A 23,944-nucleotide genomic window follows, 5' to 3' on the forward strand; every position below is an offset into this window, starting at 1 on the left:
ATGTACTACTTGCCGCACATGTTCCTTAAGTCCCCAATGCTCCTCTATGAGGAGCATTGGATGGGGCTATCGCTGGAGGAAGCCATGCCTTATTGATGACAAGAAATCTCGGTGCTGGGAGCAAAAAGTAAAACCTATTTTTATGGCAAACATTGTGGCAGTGGAAGTGTCTTAATGTGACTAGGGACAGGGGCATTATAGCATTAGGGATACAGTGTTTCTTTATTTCAAATGATACAATGAAGTTTGTGAACATGTTCCTTTTAAGATTCTAAAATTCCAAATATATTTCATACAAGAGTATCCATCAATAACTCTTTACCCAATAAAAATGTTATTATGTCATTCTTCATCATTTATTTTTTTTACCATATAGACACAAACAGTTCAGAAAATGTCAGAATAAATCCTCCATGAAAAATATAGTGCATAGTCCAGCCAGCTTAATAGCAAAAGATACTTATGGGATCTTTTGCTTTTAAACTGGCTGGATCTAAAGGATTGTTGCCATTGTGTTCTAGATAAATATCATCTGTGGCCTACCAACACAAGAGAGAAAGTTTAAATTACACATTGTTATAAAGTTCAGATTTTTCGTCTGGAAGCTTTTTTTGCTTTATAGTGTTTATTTATTGACAATTCCATCAGGTATTACAAAGAAACTGCTAAATTGCTTTCTCTACTTCAGAGAAAAGAATACAATGTAATATTGAGCTCTAAAGTATATTTTTTAAAGGAAAACATTGTATAGGCATTTTATTTTTTTATTTAATAAAATATAGGTTTATACAATTTCCTTAGTTGAGATCTTTTTTTTTTTTTAAGTTAACACAGTTTGAGAGGGGCTTCTGATAAAGGGGCACCCCAGATCCCTAAAGCAGTTTAGCTTGCTGAAAAGCTTTATGTGTGAAGAGTGTATACTATTTTTTCATTTTGCAAAAAGTGCAGATTTCATTAGAAATTTACACTTTTATAAATTAACATGGATATGTCCCCTTGGCCTTCAAGCAGACAACAGGTTCTGTTATTTCCTGGTTTGGTCAGCTCCGTGGAGCTAAACTCAAGAGGCAGCAACAGCTCAGAGCACCTGCCTTGCAAAGACTTCTCATGGAGCTGCATTGGGAAGTCTGTGATTGGACAGTCACAGAATGTCTAGGCAGGCTTAGTAGGAGAGCAGCAGACAAGAGAACTGCAGATTTTGCAAGCTGTTTTTAGATTATACCCCAATGAAAAAATACATAATTAAATGCGTGCACTTAGGGTATATCTACTAAATAGTGATTTTTATTTATTTTGTATTTGGGCAGTGGAGTGTTGCTTTAACATAGATATAAAAGAGGAGAGGGTTTATGATAGGAGAAAACTATGTCTCCAGTGTGACACCTGTTTGGGTCAAGTGTAACACAAGCTTTGTTTGCCGAACATATATATTGCTATGTCTCTGCTGAAGAATAAAAAGTAAATCTTGTCATGTGAAACTTGAAAAATAGATGATAGTGGCAGATATTAGTTGACAAATAATGATATCTCTTTTGGAGTTGCAGCAAGTTGAATATGTATATTCAACTATCATTGTAAATTAAAATTGCCTTCCACAGGGTTATTATGTAAGCAACTACTTTAATTATCATATAGAATAATTTAGAACATTTTACTAACCAGTGAATTGTGGTGATGTGGCAAGCTGTTTGCAAATTTTAAAGGTTTACACAAACTAAGCTCTAAAAGGGACACTCCAAACACGATCACATTCAATCAACATTATATAGGGGTTGGTACAACAGAGCCTTTTGTACTAATATCCATGTGCATACTGCTTATAACTGCAGCATTTTGACAATAAGCTAAAATGTGCCAAAGTTGAGAATATCACAGCGAAGCAATCAGTCAAAATTCAAACCTTACAAAATGAACTGAATATATTTCTTAATTGGGCTTTTAAAGTGAACAAAATTTAGCAAAGGTATAATTGGGTGTCTTGTTATATTTGTGAAGAAACAAACTTTTTTTTTATCTTACTGGTGTACACAACAGACTTTGAAATTCAAAGTGCAAAAAGCACTACCAAACTGGCAGACACTTCAATAATGTAAGATAATATGCGAAACATGCATTGTACTCGTTTCTAAGTTTAAAGTAAAAATAGTCATTTATTTAGGTAAACTGTATGCTTTTAATATGCTGTAAATGAAAATAAGAATATTTGTTTGGCATCCTCATAAATACACAAAATACAAATACCTTGGTACAACAGTTAAAGACATCAATTTGACCCTCATATGTTGTATTATTTTCAAACAGGTTGATTTGGACAGTTATTTAATTCTCAACAAATGCTTTTCAGTATAACAATATACAATGTGAGGATGTTTCTAAACATATGCTACTTCACCAATATCTCTCCTTCAACTCATTTCAAACTCCAAGTGTATTATTTAATTTCTTCATTACTTAGTTGTCTACCTAAATATTTATAGAATCTGAAGTAATACCATTTGTCACGAATGCACCCTACTTCAAGACGTGTGTGTGACGTAGTTGGGGTGGTAAAAGGATTAAAGTTCACTATTTGTCAGCACTAGACCGGAAATAATGATACCACCCCCCTTAACACCACCCACACTTAAGCATAATAATATAAATATTACTATTTTAACGCTGCCACCATCAAAGACAATTTATAAATGGGGTGCATTGGTACTCCAGGTAACTTAATACTAAAAACCCACCAAATACAACTTAGCACAATACCTATTCAATTTCAAAACACTCATTAATTAGTCTCTTCGGGTAATGTGATTCTTTACCAGACACAGACAGAACTTAATAAAGGAATATTTATTATGAGCAAAAAATAGTCACAGTGCATACATAAATATAGATGACAAACAAATTATTTACACCAACAACAGATAAAAACAAAATGGATAAAATAACAGGGGTGTCTGGCAAGGAAGACGTTGACTCACTCAAAATTTGATTTTGGCCCCAAGAAAGTACAATATATACGTCAGTATCATTAGATATATACCCTGTGGATTACCAAGCCTCGCCTAGAGGTGAAGATAAGGCGTACCTATAGTAACTATAAGTGACCACCCCCTTGTGTTCCAAACCAACATTAATCCAAATTAAAACATTTGGTTCTATCTCCTCTTATGTACTTGCCACAGAAATATTAATTGCATCTATCAATTTGTTACCATTTTTCCATTCCATAAATATGTCATATTCTTTACTTGTGACTCAATATAGCGGACATCACAAACCCTTCCACTATGGTTAAGTTATGCAAATCTTGTTTGGGCTTGATTAAAGGATTGTGTTTGTCCCATTCTAAATATAATAAAAAAGAGGCTTAATTATTAATCTGTGGGTAAGTATTAGTGTTTCTTTTTGATATGATACTGGAACACAAGGCTACTGGCCATTAACATCTCAAAGGGCCCTCTATCTTAGAGGGAATCTAGACATATTGAAAATTAGAGTTATTTTATATTTGCTCTTATGTCATTATTAACATTTCATTGGCCTTAACCCCTTAAGAACACATGATGTGTGTGACATGTAATGATTCCCTTTTATTCCAGAAGTTTGGTCCTTAAGGGGTTAAAGGCAGTGGTTGGATACTGCCGGTTCGCACCAGTTCATGGGAACCTGTTACTAAAATTCATCAAGTTCGCCAAACCGGTGGAAGCTGGAGACGGGGCCGTAGAGATCAAAATTATTATTATTGTTTGTAGTGCTCAGGCGCGCTCGCAGTACTGTCCACAGACGAGCTTCTGCGCGCTGTTTCTCGCACAAGTGGAGAGCGGGCATAACATCTCTGCCTCCGGCAGGGTGACCAGATGATGTTTCTGCAGAGCCGCCTCCTTTCTCAATAGGCTGACAGGGGAGATCCTTTTATCTCCATTGCCAGCCCATGCCGAGCAGGCTCTGCTATCTGCCTTCTCGGGCCGCTGATCTCCCTCACCGGCCCCAAGGCAGTTTGCTGCTGCAGAGTGAGGAAGGGAGCTGGGCCTGGAGGCAAAATGCTCCTCCCACAAGCAGGCAGGCCAGAGTGTTGCCGCATGTTACCAGGGCAATGCTCCGACACTGCACTGTACTCGCCGGGAGGAGAGGGTAGTCAGCATGCAGCCAGAGATGCTGCAGGATGATCTGTACGCACTACCACTGAATCACCTGGGATTCAAAAGTCTCCCCCTCCTCCATGGCCAAAGATAAGAAGAAGGGAGGGGGGTGTGGTATATAATGTGTTTTAGTTTTTTTTTTTATATATAAATTTGATCCATTATCCCCCCACACACTGATCCCCTACACACAATACACCCCCACATATGCACCACCCCCTCCACACAAACACACAGCACCCCCTCCACACAAACACACAGCACCCCCTCCACACAAACACACACAGCACCCCTCCACACAAACATACAGCACCCGTTTCACACACACATCACCCCCTCCACACACACACACACACTCACATCACCCCCTCCACACACACATACAGCACCCCTCCACACACACTGAACCCCTTCACACACACTGCCGTCCCATTCCTCCCTTACACACACTCTGCCACCCCATGCCCCCCCTCATACACACTCTACCGCTCCATGCCCCCTTCACACACACTGCCACCCCATGCATTACTACTCATTCTCATGATAAGGTTTATGCTTTTAATGCACATTGGCTTGAAATACATTTAATTCATTAATAGCATTTCCTTTGCCCTCCAGGGTATACAAGTGTGACTGTGTCAATGTGCGTCCGTGCGTGACTGTGTGACTGCGTGCATTACATATAAAAAATGAGAACTGGTTACTAAAATGTTTGAATTCCACTGCTGCGTAAAGGAGCTAATATTGATCAACCTGCCAGGCCATGCTTTTGGATTATAGATGTTTTTTTTTTTTTTTGTGATGTGACTACAGATATAAAAATTGAGAATGGTAACCATGAATTCTTAGAGATGGCACATGAAGTTGAAATCCATATTGCATGAAAGAATGTTTTTCAATTTTTTGCATTTCCAATGAAAAATAAACTGCTGTTCAATAATGATGCACAATACAAAATGAGATTATTGAATGAGCATACTCAGCTGATCCTAAACCTTTTATATGGGAGATATTAGTATACATCGAGATAAAAACTGCTAATATTTTTTTTTTTTATAAATATTGCACTTTATCCAAGATAACATAGTAAAGTACTGCATGTTAGATCCTTGAGTTAATAAAGTGGGGCTTAGTCTAATTGCATTATAATTATTTTTATTTTATTTTATATTACCAATACCAACTATTGTAAAAAAAAAACTTCTCAATAAACATGCAGGTCCAATATGTATTATTGTATGCTATGAGACAAATTAATACTGCAACAAATGAAACAGTCTGTTCATTTATGTATGGGTGGCAAGCATAAGATTGGGTTTGATATATCCATTCCTGCACTTTGCACAGCTGTGCCTGAAATGTATGATAGTATTGCTGTGGCAAGGAGGGCAGGAAGGCAAAACGTGTTTTGGGTTGTAGTCTTATACCATTGTTCTGCATAAGTTTGTTTGGATGTTTGTTGGCAGAGTGTTGCTGAAGTGAGGCAGTAGGTAGGTGTAGAATATTATGTTAAATATTTAATATGTGTTTTTTAAAGAGTGTACACTGCTATGCAGCTGTAAGCCAACTACTGGGTAACTAGAGGACAATGGGCAAGAAACCAGTTGTATGGTAATATGCATACAATATCAGTGGTACCCTATGGTTAAAGGGATAACAAATGTGACCAGAAACCAGAAATACGTTCTCATACAATAGATTCTCATGATATTGAAAGCATAAGCGATTGTTACTAGCAATGGGAAACTGAGTTTATGTCTCAAAGACATGCTTATGTGAATGGTCTGTTATACTGTGCAGGTCATAATGATGGGAATAGGATTGACATCTCTCCTCTTTATGAGCTCAAACATTCATTTAATAAAACAATTAACAATGCTCCATCAAAATATAAAGTCAAATCACAAATAAATAATTAGTATTAAAACATTAGTAAGGCAATTCCCAATCACACCTGTCCAGAAATATCAATGTAGAGTTTGTGAAACTGAAATGTAATAAATAATAAAAATGTGATTAAGGAAAACGTAAAGCAAAGCCAAAACCAAATCTGCCACCATGAGTCTCGAACAGCACATAGATATGTATATTTTATAATCTTTGCTTATAGTAGCTAGTGTCCCACATGACAGGATTGTATTTTTGCACTATGCATTTAAAGCTTTGTTGTTGGGTCAGTATGGAGAAATATCTTGAACATACCTGTCCAATGAAATGCAGCACAGGTGGAGAATGGAAGCTGTGGTCAAGAGAACATCGAGTGAAGTGCGAACCAAACAAAACATCTCCCCGTAAATCCATTTGTCCTGTACCAACTCTATGGCTCCAAAAGGCATAACCAACACAGATACCAGTAGGTCAGCAAAAGCAAGGGACACAATGAAATAATTGGTCTTGATCTTCCTGCAATGAGATAGTAGCAAATGTACATTGGTCTTTAAAAAAATACTCATATGTAGCAAATATTTATATATATGCATTATTGTATCAATGTATCAAAATAACCAGAGTATTGAGGAGAAAACTCACAAGTTTGTCTCTTAAGTATTATGCAGAATCCACCCCCTAAACTTCCTGGTGGAGCATTATACTACGTATCTTTACTTTTATATTTGGTGGCTACTTTGAAAAGCAGATGTCTAATGTAAAATAAATATAATAAAATAAAATAAAAATCACTAATATCTTCCTGCCCCCTCCAGTAACGGTTGAGATCCTCCACTCCTATGCTACAAGGTCAAGAAAAAGAGTTTGCTTCAGAAAGCCCCATAGGCATATATATAATCCAGTCATAATCATTGTCAAAATGATGTATATGACGTGACAGTTTAACAATATTCACTTGATAAATTATTGATTGCAACACAGTGGTTTCAACGTCCTTGTTAAATATATAATATGTTTGATTTAGTGAATATGGGAAGCATTTTCTTTTAGGCATTTTTTGGAAAGGTTGCTTTTTACAGATGACAGATGATAATATTTGATGAATATCAAATCAGAAGAGAGAGTAAATAATAATAAAAAAAAGCTAAATGTTAATTCCTCAAATATATTTGTCTTACTTTAAAGACAGGGTCAAGTCGTTATGTAATGAAGCTGCGTGAATTTGACAGTGAATTCTAAGCTTTAATTAGCTGATGAATCTCAGCGGAGAAGAAGGTGCGTTGTGGTTCAAAAGACTAACAGAAAAAGCATTGCTTTAGCTTCTAAATAATACAGAGTGAGTATGATCTTGAAGTTATTGGCTTTTTTGCTCAAATCACAGCATTAGGAAGCACTCACTGTACAAAACAATTGTTTCGATTGATAGCATATTTCCAGACACGGATGGCAGTAAATTGCCTTGTGAGAAAACAATATTTGCTTTTCTTCTGTCTGTCTCCTTTGGTGAAGTTTGTTTTCATTCATCTGCTTTCTATATATTGGACACAGATAAGAATATAACTTGTACAAAGAATAAAAATTAAATTATGATCTTGTAGTTTTTCAACCTGGTTACCCACATGAAAAGAATGTCTTAACTGTTCATTGAGCAAGTTAAAAAAAATAAACATGACTTGAATAGTCTGTAGCAGTCAAAATTTCTGTCTCTGTTATCCTAAGTAATAGTTTAATTCCAGTAACCATTTATAGTTTAAAAGATTAACATATACATGATAGTACAATGGGGGAAATATAACAATGTTTTCTGTTATAAAAAGAGGCCAAACTTACTAAAAGTGGGGCAATCCCAATGGAAACCAGTGAAACCAGCATTTACATTCCATTGGTGACTCCTCCCCTTCATGTTTTTTAACCACTTTTTAGAAATGAATATTTAGATAAATATCCCCGAGTATATATTAATATAAAAATTTTAAAAATAATAATAATAATAATAAACTTTAAAAGAACATTCAAGTTCAGTATTCAGCTATATAGTGTCACGATTCCAGGGAACCCAACACGCTAACACACACACAGACACACACACAGAAAGTGTGCAGTACCGGTCCTTAGAGTGGCCGGGCTAAGCACACACAGAATAGTCAGGAGACAAGCCAAGTAAGGGGAACCAGAAAACAGAATAACGAGAAACAAGCCGAGGTCAAAGGGTAGGAGAAAGTCACAAAGTCAGTATATCAAGCCAGAGAGTACGTAACCAGAAAGCACACGTTCACAATCAATACTAAGAAGCAAAGACCACAACAGGGCACAGAAAGACAGGAAAGGTAAGTATTTAAATCCTAGCCTGAATCCTGATTGGCTAACCACCAATCAGTATTAACAAACACACGTGGGGGATATCTATACCCCCCACTGTGTTTGTTGCACTGTAGCTTTAACGCCGGGTCACGTGAGTGACCCCGGCGCTTAGATAATAGTGCCGGCTCCCAGCGTGCAGCGTTAGACATGCTGCCGCTGGGAGGAGGAGAGGAGGACGCGAGCGGCGTGTCAAGAGGAGAGGACGCCGCTTGCTTATCGGTAAGGGGAGAGGGGACCGCGGGCGTCGACGGACCGAGGGTGAGTGCTGCGAGAGGATTGCAGCCTCCCCTCACCGCCGCCCGCGGAGCCCTGACATAACCCCCCCCTCGAAGACCGCCCAGAGGGCGGGAAGCCGAAGGCTTCAAAGGAAACCGCGCATGAAAGGAGCGGATCAAGGAGGGGGCGTTCAAGTCAGAGACAGAAACCCACGACCGCTCCTCCGGGCCGTAACCCTTCCAATCAACCAGATACTGCAACCGGCCTCGAGAGAAACGAGAATCAAGGAGAGCAGCCACCTCATATACGTCACTAGAGACTGCGCGAAGGGTATCGGAATGCCTGAGAGACCCAGAGAACCGATTACAGAGCAAGGGCTTCAAAAGGGAGGTGTGGAAGGTGTTAGGTATGCGCATGGAAGGGGGTAAGGCCAGGGAGTAGGATACAGGATTCACCCTACGCAACACCTTATAGGGGCCAAGGAACTTGGGCGCGAACTTCATCGAGGGAACCCTAAGATTCCTAGAGGACAACCAAACCCTATCACCCGGAGCATAAGAAGGAGCCGCACATCTGCGACGATCAGCAAATCTCTTTTGAGTAGCAGCAGCACGACAAAGAGCAGCATGGACCTGATCCCACATCTTCCGTAAGGAGGCGAGGTGCTCGTCCAAAGCGGGCATTCCCTTGTCGGAGAACACACCGGGAAGGACAGCGGGTTGGAACCCATAAGCCACCATAAAAGGACTTACGCCAGTAGAAGAATGAGACACAGTGTTTCTGGCAAACTCAGCCCAGGGAAGGAGATGGGACCAGTTGTCCTGGTGTGCATTCGTGAAACAGCGTAAATACAACTCCACAGACTGATTTGCTCGTTCGGCAGCTCCATTAGATTGCGGATGATAGGAGGAAGTAAATGATAAGGAGACCCCCATCTCAGCACAAAAGCCTCTCCAAAACCTAGAGACAAACTGAGGGCCCCTGTCAGATACGATATCTTGTGGTATACCATGCAAGCGGAACACTTCTTTGGCAAACACCTGAGCCAACTGAATCGCAGAAGGTAGCTTCTTAAGCGGAATGAAGTGCGCCATTTTGGAGAACCTATCCGTTACAGTCAAAATTACTGTCTGCCCATCAGATGAATGAAGATCCACAATAAAGTCCATGGATAAGTGTGTCCACGGTTTCTTGGGTACAGATAGGGGCATAAGGAGTCCCAGGGGTTTAACATTAGGGGACTTACACTGTGTACAGACACGGCAAGCCTGCACTTAATCTACCACGTCTTTTTTGAGTGAGGGCCACCAAAACTGTTGGAAAAGACCCTTGTAAGTCTTGGTAACCCCTGGATGACCAGCCGTTTTGGCTGTGTGAAATAAAGTTAACAACTTCTTTCTGTCTTTTACTTTCACGTACAGCTTACCAGTAGGAGTCTCAGAGGGTGCTTGGGATTGGTATGACTTGATACCATCAAGAAAAAGAGACGAAATAACCAAACGGGTAGTAGCTATTATATTAGTTGTAGGTACAATGGGCTCAGGAGTGGAGGTAATAGAATCTACAGGTTCGTACTGGCGGGAGATGGCATCAGCCTTGACATTTCGATAACCAGGCCTGTATGTGATTATGTACTGAAAACGTGAGAGAAATAAAGACCATCTAGCCTGACGAGAGGATAACCTCTTAGCATCTGCGATATAGGATAGATTTTTATGATCGGTTATAACCAGAATCTTGTGTCTAGCTCCCTCTAACAAGTACCTCCATTCTTTAAATGCCATCACTATAGCTAATAATTCCCTGTTCCCAACGTCGTAATTCTTTTCAGACTCTGACAAGCGTTTTGAAAAGTAACCACAGGGAAGGAGGGGTTCGTCATACGATTGTCTTTGTGACAACACTGCTCCTATACCTGATTCAGAGGCGTCTACTTCCAGTACAAAGGGAAGGGAAGGATCGGGATGGTGTAACACAGGGGCAGTGGCAAATGCCTTTTTTAGAGTCTCGAAGGCCACAATAGCATTAGGATTCTAAACCCTGGGGTGTAAACCCTTTTTTGTCAGTTTAGTGATAGGGGAAATAATGGATGAGAAGTTTTTAACAAACTTTCTATAATAATTGGCAAACCCTATAAATCGCTGTATTGCCTTAAGTCCTTGGGGAAGGGGCCAGGACAGTATAGCTTCCAATTTTGAAGGATCCATGCTGAATCCTTGTTCAGAAATAACATAACCAAGGAATTGTACAGAAGTTTGGTCGAATAAGCATTTCTCCAATTTACAATAAAGACCGTTCTGCAACAACCTTTTAAGCACCATCCTAACATGAGTATGATGTGTCTCCAAATCTGGAGAATATACCAGTATGTCATCAAGGTAGACTACGGCACAGACATGCAGTAGGTCTCTAAGGAGATCGTTTATGAGATCCTGAAATACGGGAGGAGCATTACACAATCCAAAAGGCATGACTAGATACTCGTAATGCCCACTGCGTGTATTGAACGCCGTTTTCCATTCATCGTTCTCTTTGATACGAACAAGGTTATAAGCCCCCCTGAGGTCTAGTTTTGTAAAATATTTAGAACCTTTGACACGATCAAACAACTCCGTAATGAGAGGGATCGGATAGGCATTTTTAATCGTTATATTGTTTAGTGCTCTGTAATCTATACACGGTCTCAAATCACCCTCCTTTTTCGCCACAAAAAAGAAACCAGCACCAGCCGGAGAGGAGGACCTTCTAATAAAACCTTTAGTTAAGGCCTCCCGTATGTACTCCTCCATGACCTGGTTCTCTTTCTCAGAAAGAGGGTAGACCTTACCCCTAGGAGGCATAGTACCCGGTAATAGGTTAATGGCACAGTCATACTCACGGTGTGGAGTTAACTTATCTGCCTCCCTTTTTTCGAAAACCAATGCAAGGTCTGCATATACAGAAGGGAAAGAAACAGAAAGTGGTTTAGCTGTGGGCACGTTGAGTAAACAAACGGGACGTACCTGGGCCATACAGTCTCGTTGACAAGATTCCCCCCAGGAGAGTATATCTAAACAACCCCAATCAAGTACTGGGTTGTGTTTAACTAACCAGGGAAAACCCAGAACGATGGTAGCAGTAGGGGAGTCAATTATTTGGAAGGTTAATCGTTCCTTGTGTAAAGCACCCACAGACATAACTATATCTTGGGTTTCATGGGTCACCAGAGGTTTCTCAAGTGGTCTACCATCTATGGCCTCAACGGCCAAGGGTGTGGCCTTTCGGATCAAAGTCAGGGCTGCGGTTTTGGCAAAGTTCTCATCCATAAGGTTGTCTGCCGCACCTGAATCGATCAAGGCTTTGGTTGTTATAGTGGTTTTATTGACCAAAAGAGAAACTGTAATAAACGGTCTGGAGATGGACACATGAGGGGACAAGGTAATAACACCCGAGGCCGACCCCTCTCTGGGCCTTAGGTGCTGTAGTTTCCCTGTAACTTAGGGCAGGTATTACAGTGGTGCCCCCTCTTACCACAATAAAGACATAACCCCTCCCTTCTACGATACGTTCTTTCAGCCTCAGTTAACCCTGTAGCACCCAATTGCATGGGTTCAGGGGATGATTGTCTAGGAGCGGGTAATGCTAGTAATGCAGTACTGGGTAGAGCAGGTAACACCCGTGTATCCAGCCGTCTTTGAGTACGCCTCTCTCTAATACGGTTATCAATAAGGATTACATAGTCTATAACATCATCCAGAAGAACAGGCAGTTCCCTGGATGCTATTTCATCCAGTATGTAAGCGGCCAAACCCTCCTGAAAGGCTGTTACGAGGGCGTCATTATTCCAAACCACTTCAGCTGCTAGAGTGCGGAATTCGATAGTATAATCCGCTACAGATCTGTTACCCTGTTGAACCCTAAGCAGAGCTTTGCCAGCAGAGGCAACCCTACCGGGTTGATCAAACGTGCGTTTGAATGCTGACAAAAAATCTGCAAAGGACATAGGAGACATATTTTCCCACATGGGGTTTGCCCATGCTAAAGCTCTCCCAGACAGGTGGTTTATCAAAAAGGCAGTTTTGGACCTGTCGGTGGGATAGGAACGTGGATTCATCACCAAATGGATGTCAATTTGATTGAGGAAACCACGACACAAAGCTGGGTCACCACTATAGCGCTGTGGTGGTGTCATATGGACTACATGAGCAGGAACGGGTACTGGAGTGGCAATGGGTTCGGGCACAGCAGCAACCGCCTCCTGGACGGCAGGCTGCAGGTGTGCAGTACGAGCCAGTATGGTCTGCAAAGCCTGAGCAAACTGATCCATACGGTGGTCCAAGCCATCCATTCTAGCCTCCTGATTAACTAGGAGCTGTGGTATGTCAGCAGGTTCCATTATGACCCTGTTGTAATGTCACGATTCCGGGGAACCCAACACGCTAACACACACACAGACACACACACAGAAAGTGTGCAGTACCGGTCCTTAGAGTGGCCGGGCTAAGCACACACAGAATAGTCAGGAGACAAGCCGAGTAAGGGGAACCAGAAAACAGAATAACGAGAAACAAGCCGAGGTCAAAGGGTAGGAGAAAGTCACAAAGTCAGTATATCAAGCCAGAGAGTACGTAACCAGAAAGCACACGTTCACAATCAATACTAAGAAGCAAAGACCACAACAGGGCACAGAAAGACAGGAAAGGTAAGTATTTAAATCCTAGCCTGAATCCTGATTGGCTAACCACCAATCAGTATTAACAAACACACGTGGGGGATATCTATACCCCCCACTGTGTTTGTTGCACTGTAGCTTTAACGCCGGGTCACGTGAGTGACCCCGGCGCTTAGATAATAGTGCCAGCTCCCAGCGTGCAGCGTTAGACATGCTGCCGCTGGGAGGAGGAGAGGAGGACGCGAGCGGCGTGTCAAGAGGAGAGGACGCCGCTCGCTTATCGGTAAGGGGAGAGGGGACCGCGGGCGGCGACGGACCGAGGGTGAGTGCTGCGAGAGGATTGCAGCCTCCCCTCACCGCCGCCCGCGGAGCCCTGACATATAGCGTCAAAGTCTCACTTTCCCAATATTAATACTGTGAGCGAAAATGTGGAGGAAGGAAGATATATTAGGCCTGCTTTGCTAAACAGCAGCCAGAGATTTTTCAGTTAAATGTCCCAGGGAGAGATGTTAAGTTTGCAAAATGCATTGCTGATACTCTGCAAAACACAATATGGGTCCCTGGGATGGAGCATTTGGAGAGCAGGGTGAGCCAGTGCTCCAACAGCACCAGTTGCTCTGCAACAGACCAGAACTTGAATGTAACTTAAGAGTTCCAGAGATGTGAACTAATTGACACTCACCTGTAGCTGGTCAATTAGCAGGCAGGCCTTTAACCCCTTAAGGACACATGAAATGTGTGACATATCATGATTCCTTTTTTATTCCTGAAGTTTGGTCCTTAAGGGGTTAAAAGAATAGATCAGCCTGCTGCAGAGGGAGAAAAAGCCAGCTAGGAGAGAGAACAATTGTATTTATTGCAAATCTATTTTGATTTTGAAAATTGGTAAGTGGGAAAGCCACCCAATTAGATAGGTAGTTATTTCTGTCTAGTAAGAGCTCAAGTAAGAGCAAGGAATTTTGTTTTGTTTATTTTTATTTAAAGCACCTGTTTTCTCATCAAATAACAAAGGAAAACTGAACTGGATGTGTCCTGGACTTTGTATACCCTAGAAGGCTATGGTTACCGTAAGATCTGTGACAAAATCCTACCTGTAAAAGAGGTGGTTTGTTACAATACCCAGACAACATATTTCCAAATTTCGTTTTCATTACAGTTGTGTGAAAATAAGTAACCTCCACTTTCCCACTCCTTGATACTCAATAAACAGGGACAATGAAAAAAAGGGGAGATGGAGGACCCCAAGAAATGCCCGGTGTACACAAACTCTGGCCTTACTGATAGCCAGGTACAATGTCAATAAGAAAGCAGATTTGGCCTTGAGGAGGGAAACATTACCCATTCAATTGACACCTTAATAAAGGATCACTTTGCATAAAGATTTGTGTTGGACAATTCACTTTCTGATTGACTCAATAAACAGGCCACCGAGGAAGAATGTATAAATTTAAAACTGTAACTTTTGTTTTTACCTTACTGAAACACAGGGAGTAAAACTCAGAATTCTATATTTCCTGTGATTAATTAAAAATATATATTCTACACTGAACAAAATTATAAACGCAACACTTTTGTTTTTGCCACCATTTTTCATGAGCTGAACTCAAAGATCTAAGACTTTTTCTATGTACACAAAATGCCTATTTCTCTCAAATATTGTTCACAAATCTGTCTAAATCTGTGTTAGTGAGCACTTCTCCTTTGCCAATATATTCCATCCACCTCACAGGTGTGGCATATCAAGATGCTGATTGGACAGCATGATTATTGCAAAGGTGTGCCTTAAGTTGGATACAATAAAAGGCACTCTAAAATGTGCAGTTTTATCACACAGCACAGTGCCACAGAGGTCGAACGTTTTGAGGGAGCATGCAATTGGCATGCTGACTGCAGGGATGTCCAACAGAGCTGTTGCCTGTGAATTGAATGTTCATTTCTCTACCATAAGCTGTCTCCAAAGGCATTTCAGAGAATGTGGCAGTACATCCAACCGGCCTCAAAACTGCAGACCACGTGTAACCACACCAGCCAAGGACCTCCACATCAGCATCTTCACCTCCAAGATCGTCTTAGACCAGCCACCCTGACAGCTGCTGCAACAATCAGTTTGCATAACCAAAGAATTTCTGCACAAACTGTCAGAAACCATCTCAGGGAAGCTCATCTGCATACTCGTCGTCCTCATCGGGGTCTTGACCTGACTGCAGTTCGTCATCGTAACTGACTTGAGTGCGCAAATGCTCACATTCAATGGCGTCTGGAACTTTGGAGACATGTTCTCTTGACAGATGAATCCCTGTTTTCACTGTACAGGGCCGATGGCAGACAGCGTGTATGGTATCGTGTTGGTGAGTGGTTTGCTGTTGCAAACGTTGTGGATCGAGTGGCCCATTGTGGCGGTGGGGTTATGGTATGGGCAGGCATATGTTATGGACAACGAACACAGTTGCATTTCATTGATGCCATTTTTAATGCACAGAGATACCGTGATGAGATCCTGAGGCCCATTGTTGTGCCATTCATCCACGACCATCACCTCACGTTGCAGCATGATAAAGCACGGCCCTATGTTGCAAGGATCTGTACACAATAATGGAAGCTGAAAACATACCAGTTCTTGCATGGCCAACATATTCACCAGACATGTAACCCATTGAGCATGTTTGGGATGCTCTGGGACGGCGTATATGACAGCGTGTTCCAGGTCCTGCCAACATCCAGCAACTTCGCGCAGCCATTGAAGAGGAGTGGACCAACATTCCACAGGCCACAATCAACAACCTGATTAACTCTATGTGAAGGAGATGTTTTGCATGCGTGTGGTCACACCAGATACTGACTGGTTTTTGGACCCCCAAATACAGTAAAACTGCACATTTTAGAGTGGCCTTTTTATTGTAACCAGCCCAAGGCACACCTTTGCAATAATCATGCTGTCTAATCAGCATCTTGATATGCCACACCATTGAAGTGGATGGATTATCTTGGAAAAGGAGAAGTGCTCACTAACACAGATTTAGACAGATTTGTGAACAATGTTTGAGAGAAATAGGCCTTTTGAGTACATAGAAAAAGTCTTAGATCATTGAGTTCAAATCATGAAAAATGGGGGCAAAAACAAAAGTATTGCATTTATAAATGTATTCAGTGTATATAATTAAAATCAAACAAACAGATTGGCCAATGTTTTTCCATAGTTGACATTGCTCTGATTCAGTAGGAATCACTAAGACTGGTGTATCCATATAACAGTTTCATTTATATGGATATATTTTATTTATATTAATATATAGTGGTGTATTCCATATACCAGTGTCCTATTATCACTATGTATGTATCACCAGCACACTCTGTAGCACTTTATAATGAGAGAAAGGAGGTGTTCAAAAGCCTACCCATGTTGTTGATCTTTAACTATCTAAAAGGGACAATGTGGTTCAGTAAATTTGAGAGAGACTCACATTGACTTGATAATTCCCTTTTAAGCAGCATGGTGAAGATTCTAACTAATTAGGTTGAGGTGACGTGGTCAGAACATTTCTATGTGCCGACATGATATATAAAAAATGGTTTTGTCTGAAGTATATTTTTTTATCTGATAAATATGCAACAGTCAAACACAACACCAAACATATCTTGATTTCTGGTCAACATATCTATGTTGTAAACTTTTATGTTGACTTCTATGAAATATCATGGCTATGACATTGCTCGGGTCATCTCCAGTCACACTTTACTAAAACCAGTTTACTGTTAGATATACAGTTGTAATCAAAATTATTTAACCCCAATTGAAAATCAGTTTTTTTTTCAAAATCTACAGACTTTCAGCTGTTTGTAATGAACAAATTCAACTAAAAATGTAAGTTATAATGGCAGTCTCAAAATTATTTAATCCCCTGAATCGAATATCTCAAAACAGCACAAATATGCATTAAAGGGCTTCATTAGTTGCACCAGATATGCTTGAGCTGGAACACTTGAAGTATCTGAACTGACTAGTGGTTTGTTGACTGCTATGTCAGAAATATCGCTAAATCAAAAGAATGGTCCACAAAGTTAAGAGAAGAGATCATTGCTTTCTTAGAAGGCAAGCTGGGACTTAAAAAGACATGCAGCAAGAATTGGTGGCAATAGGCACTGAGGTTTCTGTGAGCACAGTAAGGCGTGTACTAAAAGCAAAAAGTTTCCATGCCAGAACTCCAAAACGTACACCACTACTAACACAATAGCTCCAATATATTCAAAATCATATAAATGAGTTGTATGTCTGGAGGAAGAAGAATGAAGTATATGCTGAAAAGAACACCCTGCCTACAGTTAGGCATGGTGGTGGCTCAGTGATGCTCTTGGGCTGCTTTGCATCCTCTGGCACTGGAAATCTGCAGTGTGTAGCAGGCAAGATGGATCCATTGAAGTATCAGTAAATCCTAGGAAAAAACATAATTCCATCTGTTAGTAAGCTGAAGCTTGGGCGTCATTGGACCTTCATTAAGACAATTATCCCAAGCATACCTCAAATTCCACCAAGGCCTGTTTGTAGAAGAAGTCCTGAAAAATTCTACAGTGGTCATCACAGTCATCTGACATGAACCCGATAGAAAATCGCTGGTGGGATCTGAAGTAGGTGGTTGCAGCACACAAACCAAGAATATTACTTAACTGGAGGCCATTGCTAATGAGCAATGGGCTATGTTTCCTCAGCAATGTTGCCAGGAGCTGGTATCTGGCTGTGCATCTCATTTGCAGCAGGTCATAACAGCACTAAGTACTAATGATGCTTGCCGTGAAGAGGTTGAATAATTTTCAGACTGGAGAAATCATTATAAGTTGCATTTTCAGTTGAATTTGGGGGAACCTCTTCAAGTAATCATTGTTTTTAGCTATTTTAATTGCTTTTTTTTATTTGTTCATTGCAAACAGCTGAAAGTCTGTAAATTTTGACAATAAACCTGATTTTCAATGCGAGTTAAATCATTACAACTCTATACAGTATATATATATATATATATATATATATATATATATATATATATATATTGTAGTTCTGTATTATCACTCTAACATGCATAAATGTGTAAAATTATACTGCTTTATATTGCAGGTAAAAATGTGTGTTTATGATGTAACCTAGTGAGAAGACCTCGATTTCCACATGTGAATTAATTTTGTCCTTTTTTTCCTACAAGACATGATGATGGAAAGTAACATATCCTGTATGATATATTTTAGATTTTTTTTCTCTACCAATTATCCTTTCTATGATCTAAGTATGTTAATAAATAATCACGTTCATAATTTCTACCACTTTTCAAAATCACCATTTCTAAAGAAATATACACATTTTAAGTTAAAACCATCTCTTTATACAAGATCTTATTTTCTTTTATTTGTGGAATTATGCATAGTATATTTCTAAAGCTGTTTCTGACCTTAATTGTCTATCTCGACATACTGCAACCATCACTAACAGATTTCCCAGAATGGTCATCAAGATCACTGTTGAAATAAAGGTGATAAGCACGATCTTCTCCGCGACGCCAAATCCCTCACTTGAGCTGAAAAAAACAGAACCAAAGGAACATTAGTATGTATGGGCGTTTAATGAATGGCTTTGTTCCACTGTTTCACCTAACAAAGTCACTTTAAAATGTATCTGCGTTCTAGGTAGCCAGACATTTAAAACACGGAGGTAATGTAGCCCACAGTTTTGTGTTTATTATTTATTTTCAGCCTCATTTACAATATAGTAGAAGAACTGAACGCAAGGAATGCAATAGTAAAGAATTAATTAAAACATGATTTTAATGAATTTGTTATTTAGCTTCAGTGATTCTAAAGCTCATACTATTTTTTTTCTCTTCTAACACACTTGATATAGCTCACCAAAATGCTCTCCTTAATAAACTCCAAAATTCAAGTATAGTTAATTAGCCACTAATCTGGTTATGATCATGCTTTTCTAACAGTGCCCAATTTCTGTACACACTACTAACTGTGCTTGTAGCACACTAAAATCTACATATGAAGTCTCCTGAAGTTCAATTATCTTTTATTTCCCAATACATTTACATATATATTAGCTAAAAACAACATTTCAATAAATACTGGCTTACCAGTTGCAAAAGTATTTGGTATATGCCCCCCAATACTTAAAAGTCACATGTCATGTCCTCAATACTTAAAACGCATATGTAATAAAGTGAGCTACTGGTTGTGCAAACATTTTTTTAAAAGCAATAGTTTTTTTTTTTATATACTGTGCCAGGTAAAGTATGCAATCTGGTTAACTTTTGAGATGTTGTTTGCACTGGCTCTGTTGGTCAGAATGCACCAGCCAGGAAAGCTGATAAACTAACACTTCTCATCTCTCCATCTGGTCCATCACAACTTACTCAGGCTTTGAAGTACAAGAGGAAAAACAAATAGTAATTTTAAAATGTGTGCCACTCTGTGCTAAAACTCCTGAACAGCCACCACTGGTTGGTGTCATGTTTAGATGTAGTATAGCAGTGGCATACACACAATCCATGGGGCCCTAGTGCGAAACTGATTTGTGGGCCTCCCCACCCCCCACCTCACCTCTCTCCCCCGATCCGTGCCCCCCCCATAACCACTGACACATACATAAAGACACACACACAAACATACACACAGACAGACAGACAGACACACACATACATACACCCCCCGACAGACACATACATACAGACACACACATATATACACAGACAGACACATACATACACACACATACAGAGACACAGACAAACACACATACACACACATACAGAGACACACACACATACAGAAACACAGACACATACAGACACACACACACACAGACACACACACACATACAGAAACACAGACACACACATAGAGACACAGACACACACACATAGAGAGAGATACACACACATACATACAGAGACACACACACACACACACATACATACAGAGACACAGACACACATACAGAGACACAGACACACACACATTCATACAGAGACAGAGACAAAGACACACACATACAGAGACACAGACACACACATACAGAGAGACACAGACACACATACAGAGACACAGACACATACAGAGACATACATATACAAAATGTTTCCTACCTTGTGACTTTCCCTGAGGTCCAGTGGTGGCTCAGCCTGATGGGAGTCAGAGTTCCCACTCTGACTCCCTCCGCCTCCTTCTTCCCGCGCGGGTCCTGATAGCTGGGAGGAGTGACCGGGGAATCACTTCCTCCCAGTTTGTGATGTAATCAAAGGGGACCCGGTCGCGCTGTTAAAGCGCCAAACGCTGACTGGGCCCCCTGATAATCCATATCCATCGGGTGACCCTGACAGCATGGGCCACCCGATGGACCCCTCCATATGCGGCCCCGGCGGTTTGCCGCGCGGGCCGGAGCCGCAAAACGGGGCAGCTGGTACCCGGTTGCAGGGGTCCACAGGGCGGCCGGGCCCCCTGGAGTGCTGGGCCCGGTCGCAGCTGCGACCCCTGCAACCGCGGTATGTACGCCGCTGTAGTGTAGATAATTGGCTGGGCTGGTTAGAGTAGTGGAAATCTCACTGCCTTAGATTTCAGGTATCCAGGTTTGAATCCCATTCACAGCACGTACCCAGTATGTGTCTTTTGGCAAAACACCTAATGATATATATCTGCCTACTTCATACAGTACAGAGTATGTCAGTGATATATAAATAGTGATTATAGCTTTGATACTGTTATATAGATACACCACTCCTAGAGTGATTTTAAAAAATGGTTAAATGTCCTATTGAATCAGAAGGTGAACTATGGAAAATTATTTCAGATCTTCAGAAATAATGGCATTGTTGTGTGGTTTAGGCTGTATAACCAGTAAAATATATTTGAGGTACAATATTCTGCTCAGATATGTGTATATGCTAAATACATTAGTCAGGCACCAATCTAAAAGTAATTACAATTCTCTAATAGTACCAGCCATTAACTTGATGAAGAACTTAGTATTACAATTACTATCTTTTTATTTATATTCAGAATTGTCTCTATAAAAATACACCAAAGTTTAAAAATTTGCCTTTATAACAATATACTCTTTATCCTTAAACTCATAAAATAAAATCATGTGGATGATGCTGAATTGATCCCGATGCTATATCCACTTTGTCTTTAAAATAAGTTTCTATACCCTTTTTATTCTCACCATATATGCATAATGAAATGCGCTTTTTTGTAGTTGCTGCTGTTAGCGGTGTTATAAGACATTTTATTTTGCAGGAACATTATCGTACTTATACTTTAACATGAGTTCATCAAATCCTGGAAAAATCTTATTATTTTTTATTCATTGGTTTAAATAAGCCCATGGACGGATTGTTATATTGCGTTGGGATTATTACATAGAATAATGATTTGTCTTACTCTATGACAAGAGTGTATCATTAGTCATTAATACTCACTCAGCAAGAAACTCTTTCCAAAGGGAGCATTCATACTAGCAAGATTCAATTTCTACTGTAATTGTAAACTCTTGACCTTGGTAGTATTCCGTAGATTTCTTTTTTTCTTTTCTTTTTTTTACATTGTTCATGTTTTGCTCATGTTTACGTTTTGGGATAGGATAACATTTTAAAGATGGTTTTTGTTCCCTATCATGATAAGTGACATTTGTTTTTTTCTTAACCTAGGCAAATTCGTTTTTTTTTTCATTTTTGCTTGCATTTTATTATATTTTATTTTAATAGAGACCTTGTTCCATGGACAGACGTGGACTATCATAGTTTCACCATACTATAATACTGCAAAAAATATGTTTAGAGTTATTGTTGTAGATAGTTTACATGTATTACACATGTATATCTTGGAAGACACTATTCCCAGTCATAAATTGCCATTTATTTATAGATAAAGGAAGATACATAGTTTTTATGAGCTCATCCTCGCTGAACTATACCGTTAAGGCAATGATGTGAAATTGGCCACTTTCAATTTCAATGGATTAGATGCCCCTGAGCACTGTACTTTTCAGAGGTTGGTAGCTAAGCACTATTACTGCCAAAGGAATTAGGATCCCTCTATCACCATACGTTGCTGTAAGGGGAACTACTTTGTATGTAGGCTAAGCATCTGCCTCTCGTATTGGTACTTTATGGGCCAAGAGATTGTGAACGTTCTTATCCATTTTCTAACCCCCTGCCCTCACTGTTGCTAAGTTTATTTATCAACCACCCTCTCACCTCGCATGTGTGAATGAACAACAGAGAGTATGTAGCTGTTTTATACCTTTAATTGGGCCCTGGGGATCAAAACACTTTACAATAACTCAGTGGCGTACTAAGGGGGGTTCAGAGCCAGATTAAGAGCCCAGTGTGCTGACAATTATGAGGGGCCTAAGTACATAATCTTATCGACCAAAAACACTAAAACAGTCATACCTCTCAATCGTTATGTATCTGGTGGAGATGTTGCCAGAGGGAAACTCATAGGATGCAGCTAAAGGAAAACTCTGAATATCTTAAAATATGCTAATCTCTTTCTAATTCATGCTTTAATTTTTCAAGTAAATCCATACCGCCTAACAGCAGTGTCCAGTGAAGCAGAAAGTCAATGGGTAGTGTAAAAGGGTGTGCCACTGATGCGGATCATGTAACCAGAACTCCCGAAAGGGACGAACATGCCCAAAAAGGAGGCGTGTCTGCCCAAAGAATTGGAAGGCTAGCCTGGCATGATTGCATGTTAGGCTGCCTGCCAATCATGCATGCTGGCCAACAGCATCCTGAGCTTGGCATAAATGCAACTAATGATGCGCTCACTCCATGCTTTCTAAGGACTGTCCCTAGCACTCACATGACCACTTGTCTCCTTACGCCGCTGGCTTCTGCCCTACCTGCCCCCTTGTTACAGGGCAGTACTGCATACCAGTCCCCCCAGCAGAAGCGCTGTCCTCTGTCCTCCCCTTTTACTTTATCCAAGGCCTGAATACCCGCAGGCTACACCAGCAGAAGTGCTGGCAACAGGGCAGAGCGTCGTTAGCCTCTGTCCTCACCTTGTCCTCCGTCCAAGACCGGACGACCCCCTGACTTACCTAGCTGTAACGCTGGCTACACAGGGGATTTGTGGATGGAGAGTGCAGGGGTTTGTATAAGGGGGCAGTGCAGGGTTTTTGTAGGAAAGCTGCAGTATAGGGGTTTGTAGAAGGGGGCTGACAGAGTTTACAAATTTGTGCAATATAAAAAAAACAAAACAAAAGAACACATTTTAAAAATTTAACAGGTGTTGTTTTGTTTTGTTTTTTGGAGGGGGGAGAGGGAGATAGGGGGGTTGCCAAACACAGGATCCGCCCTGGGTGTCACATGCTCTAGATACACCCCTGAATCTCTAGCATGAGTTCTATCAGACAACATATGCAGAGAAACTTTCCATCTTTTTCTACTATATTGCATCCGGAATCAATTTTCATCTTTTCATAGACATCTACTGGGGCATATATATGGCCTAGTAGAAAATAATGGGGGCATGAAGATCAATGTTCTGTTCAAATTCCTGTGCCATTTCTTCACTCTATCAATCATACTTTTCTATACAGCAGCTTCTGTATAATGCCACTTTTTCAGAAATTGTAGAATATATTTTTTTCTTTTCTATAAGTACATACATCACACACGCAATGTGCCCTGGTCTCCACTGTAGCAACTTAATT

At 40.4% G+C, this 23,944-nt stretch overlaps 1 protein-coding gene across 1 annotated transcript in view; it reads right to left on the minus strand.

Moving 5' to 3' along the window:
- HTR4 (5-hydroxytryptamine receptor 4) overlaps positions 1-23,944 on the minus strand; it is a 495,782-nt gene that overhangs the window by 156,424 nt on the left and 315,414 nt on the right. The window contains exons 3-4 of the mRNA XM_063445224.1: positions 18,678-18,803; positions 6,333-6,533 (exon numbers count right to left, since the gene is read on the minus strand). Of these exons, the coding sequence (XP_063301294.1) occupies positions 6,333-6,533; positions 18,678-18,803 (327 nt within the window). The remainder of the gene's footprint in view (positions 1-6,332; positions 6,534-18,677; positions 18,804-23,944) is intronic.

Source organism: Pelobates fuscus, chromosome 3 (genome assembly GCF_036172605.1).
Source record: "Pelobates fuscus isolate aPelFus1 chromosome 3, aPelFus1.pri, whole genome shotgun sequence".
NCBI lineage: Eukaryota > Metazoa > Chordata > Amphibia > Anura > Pelobatidae > Pelobates > Pelobates fuscus.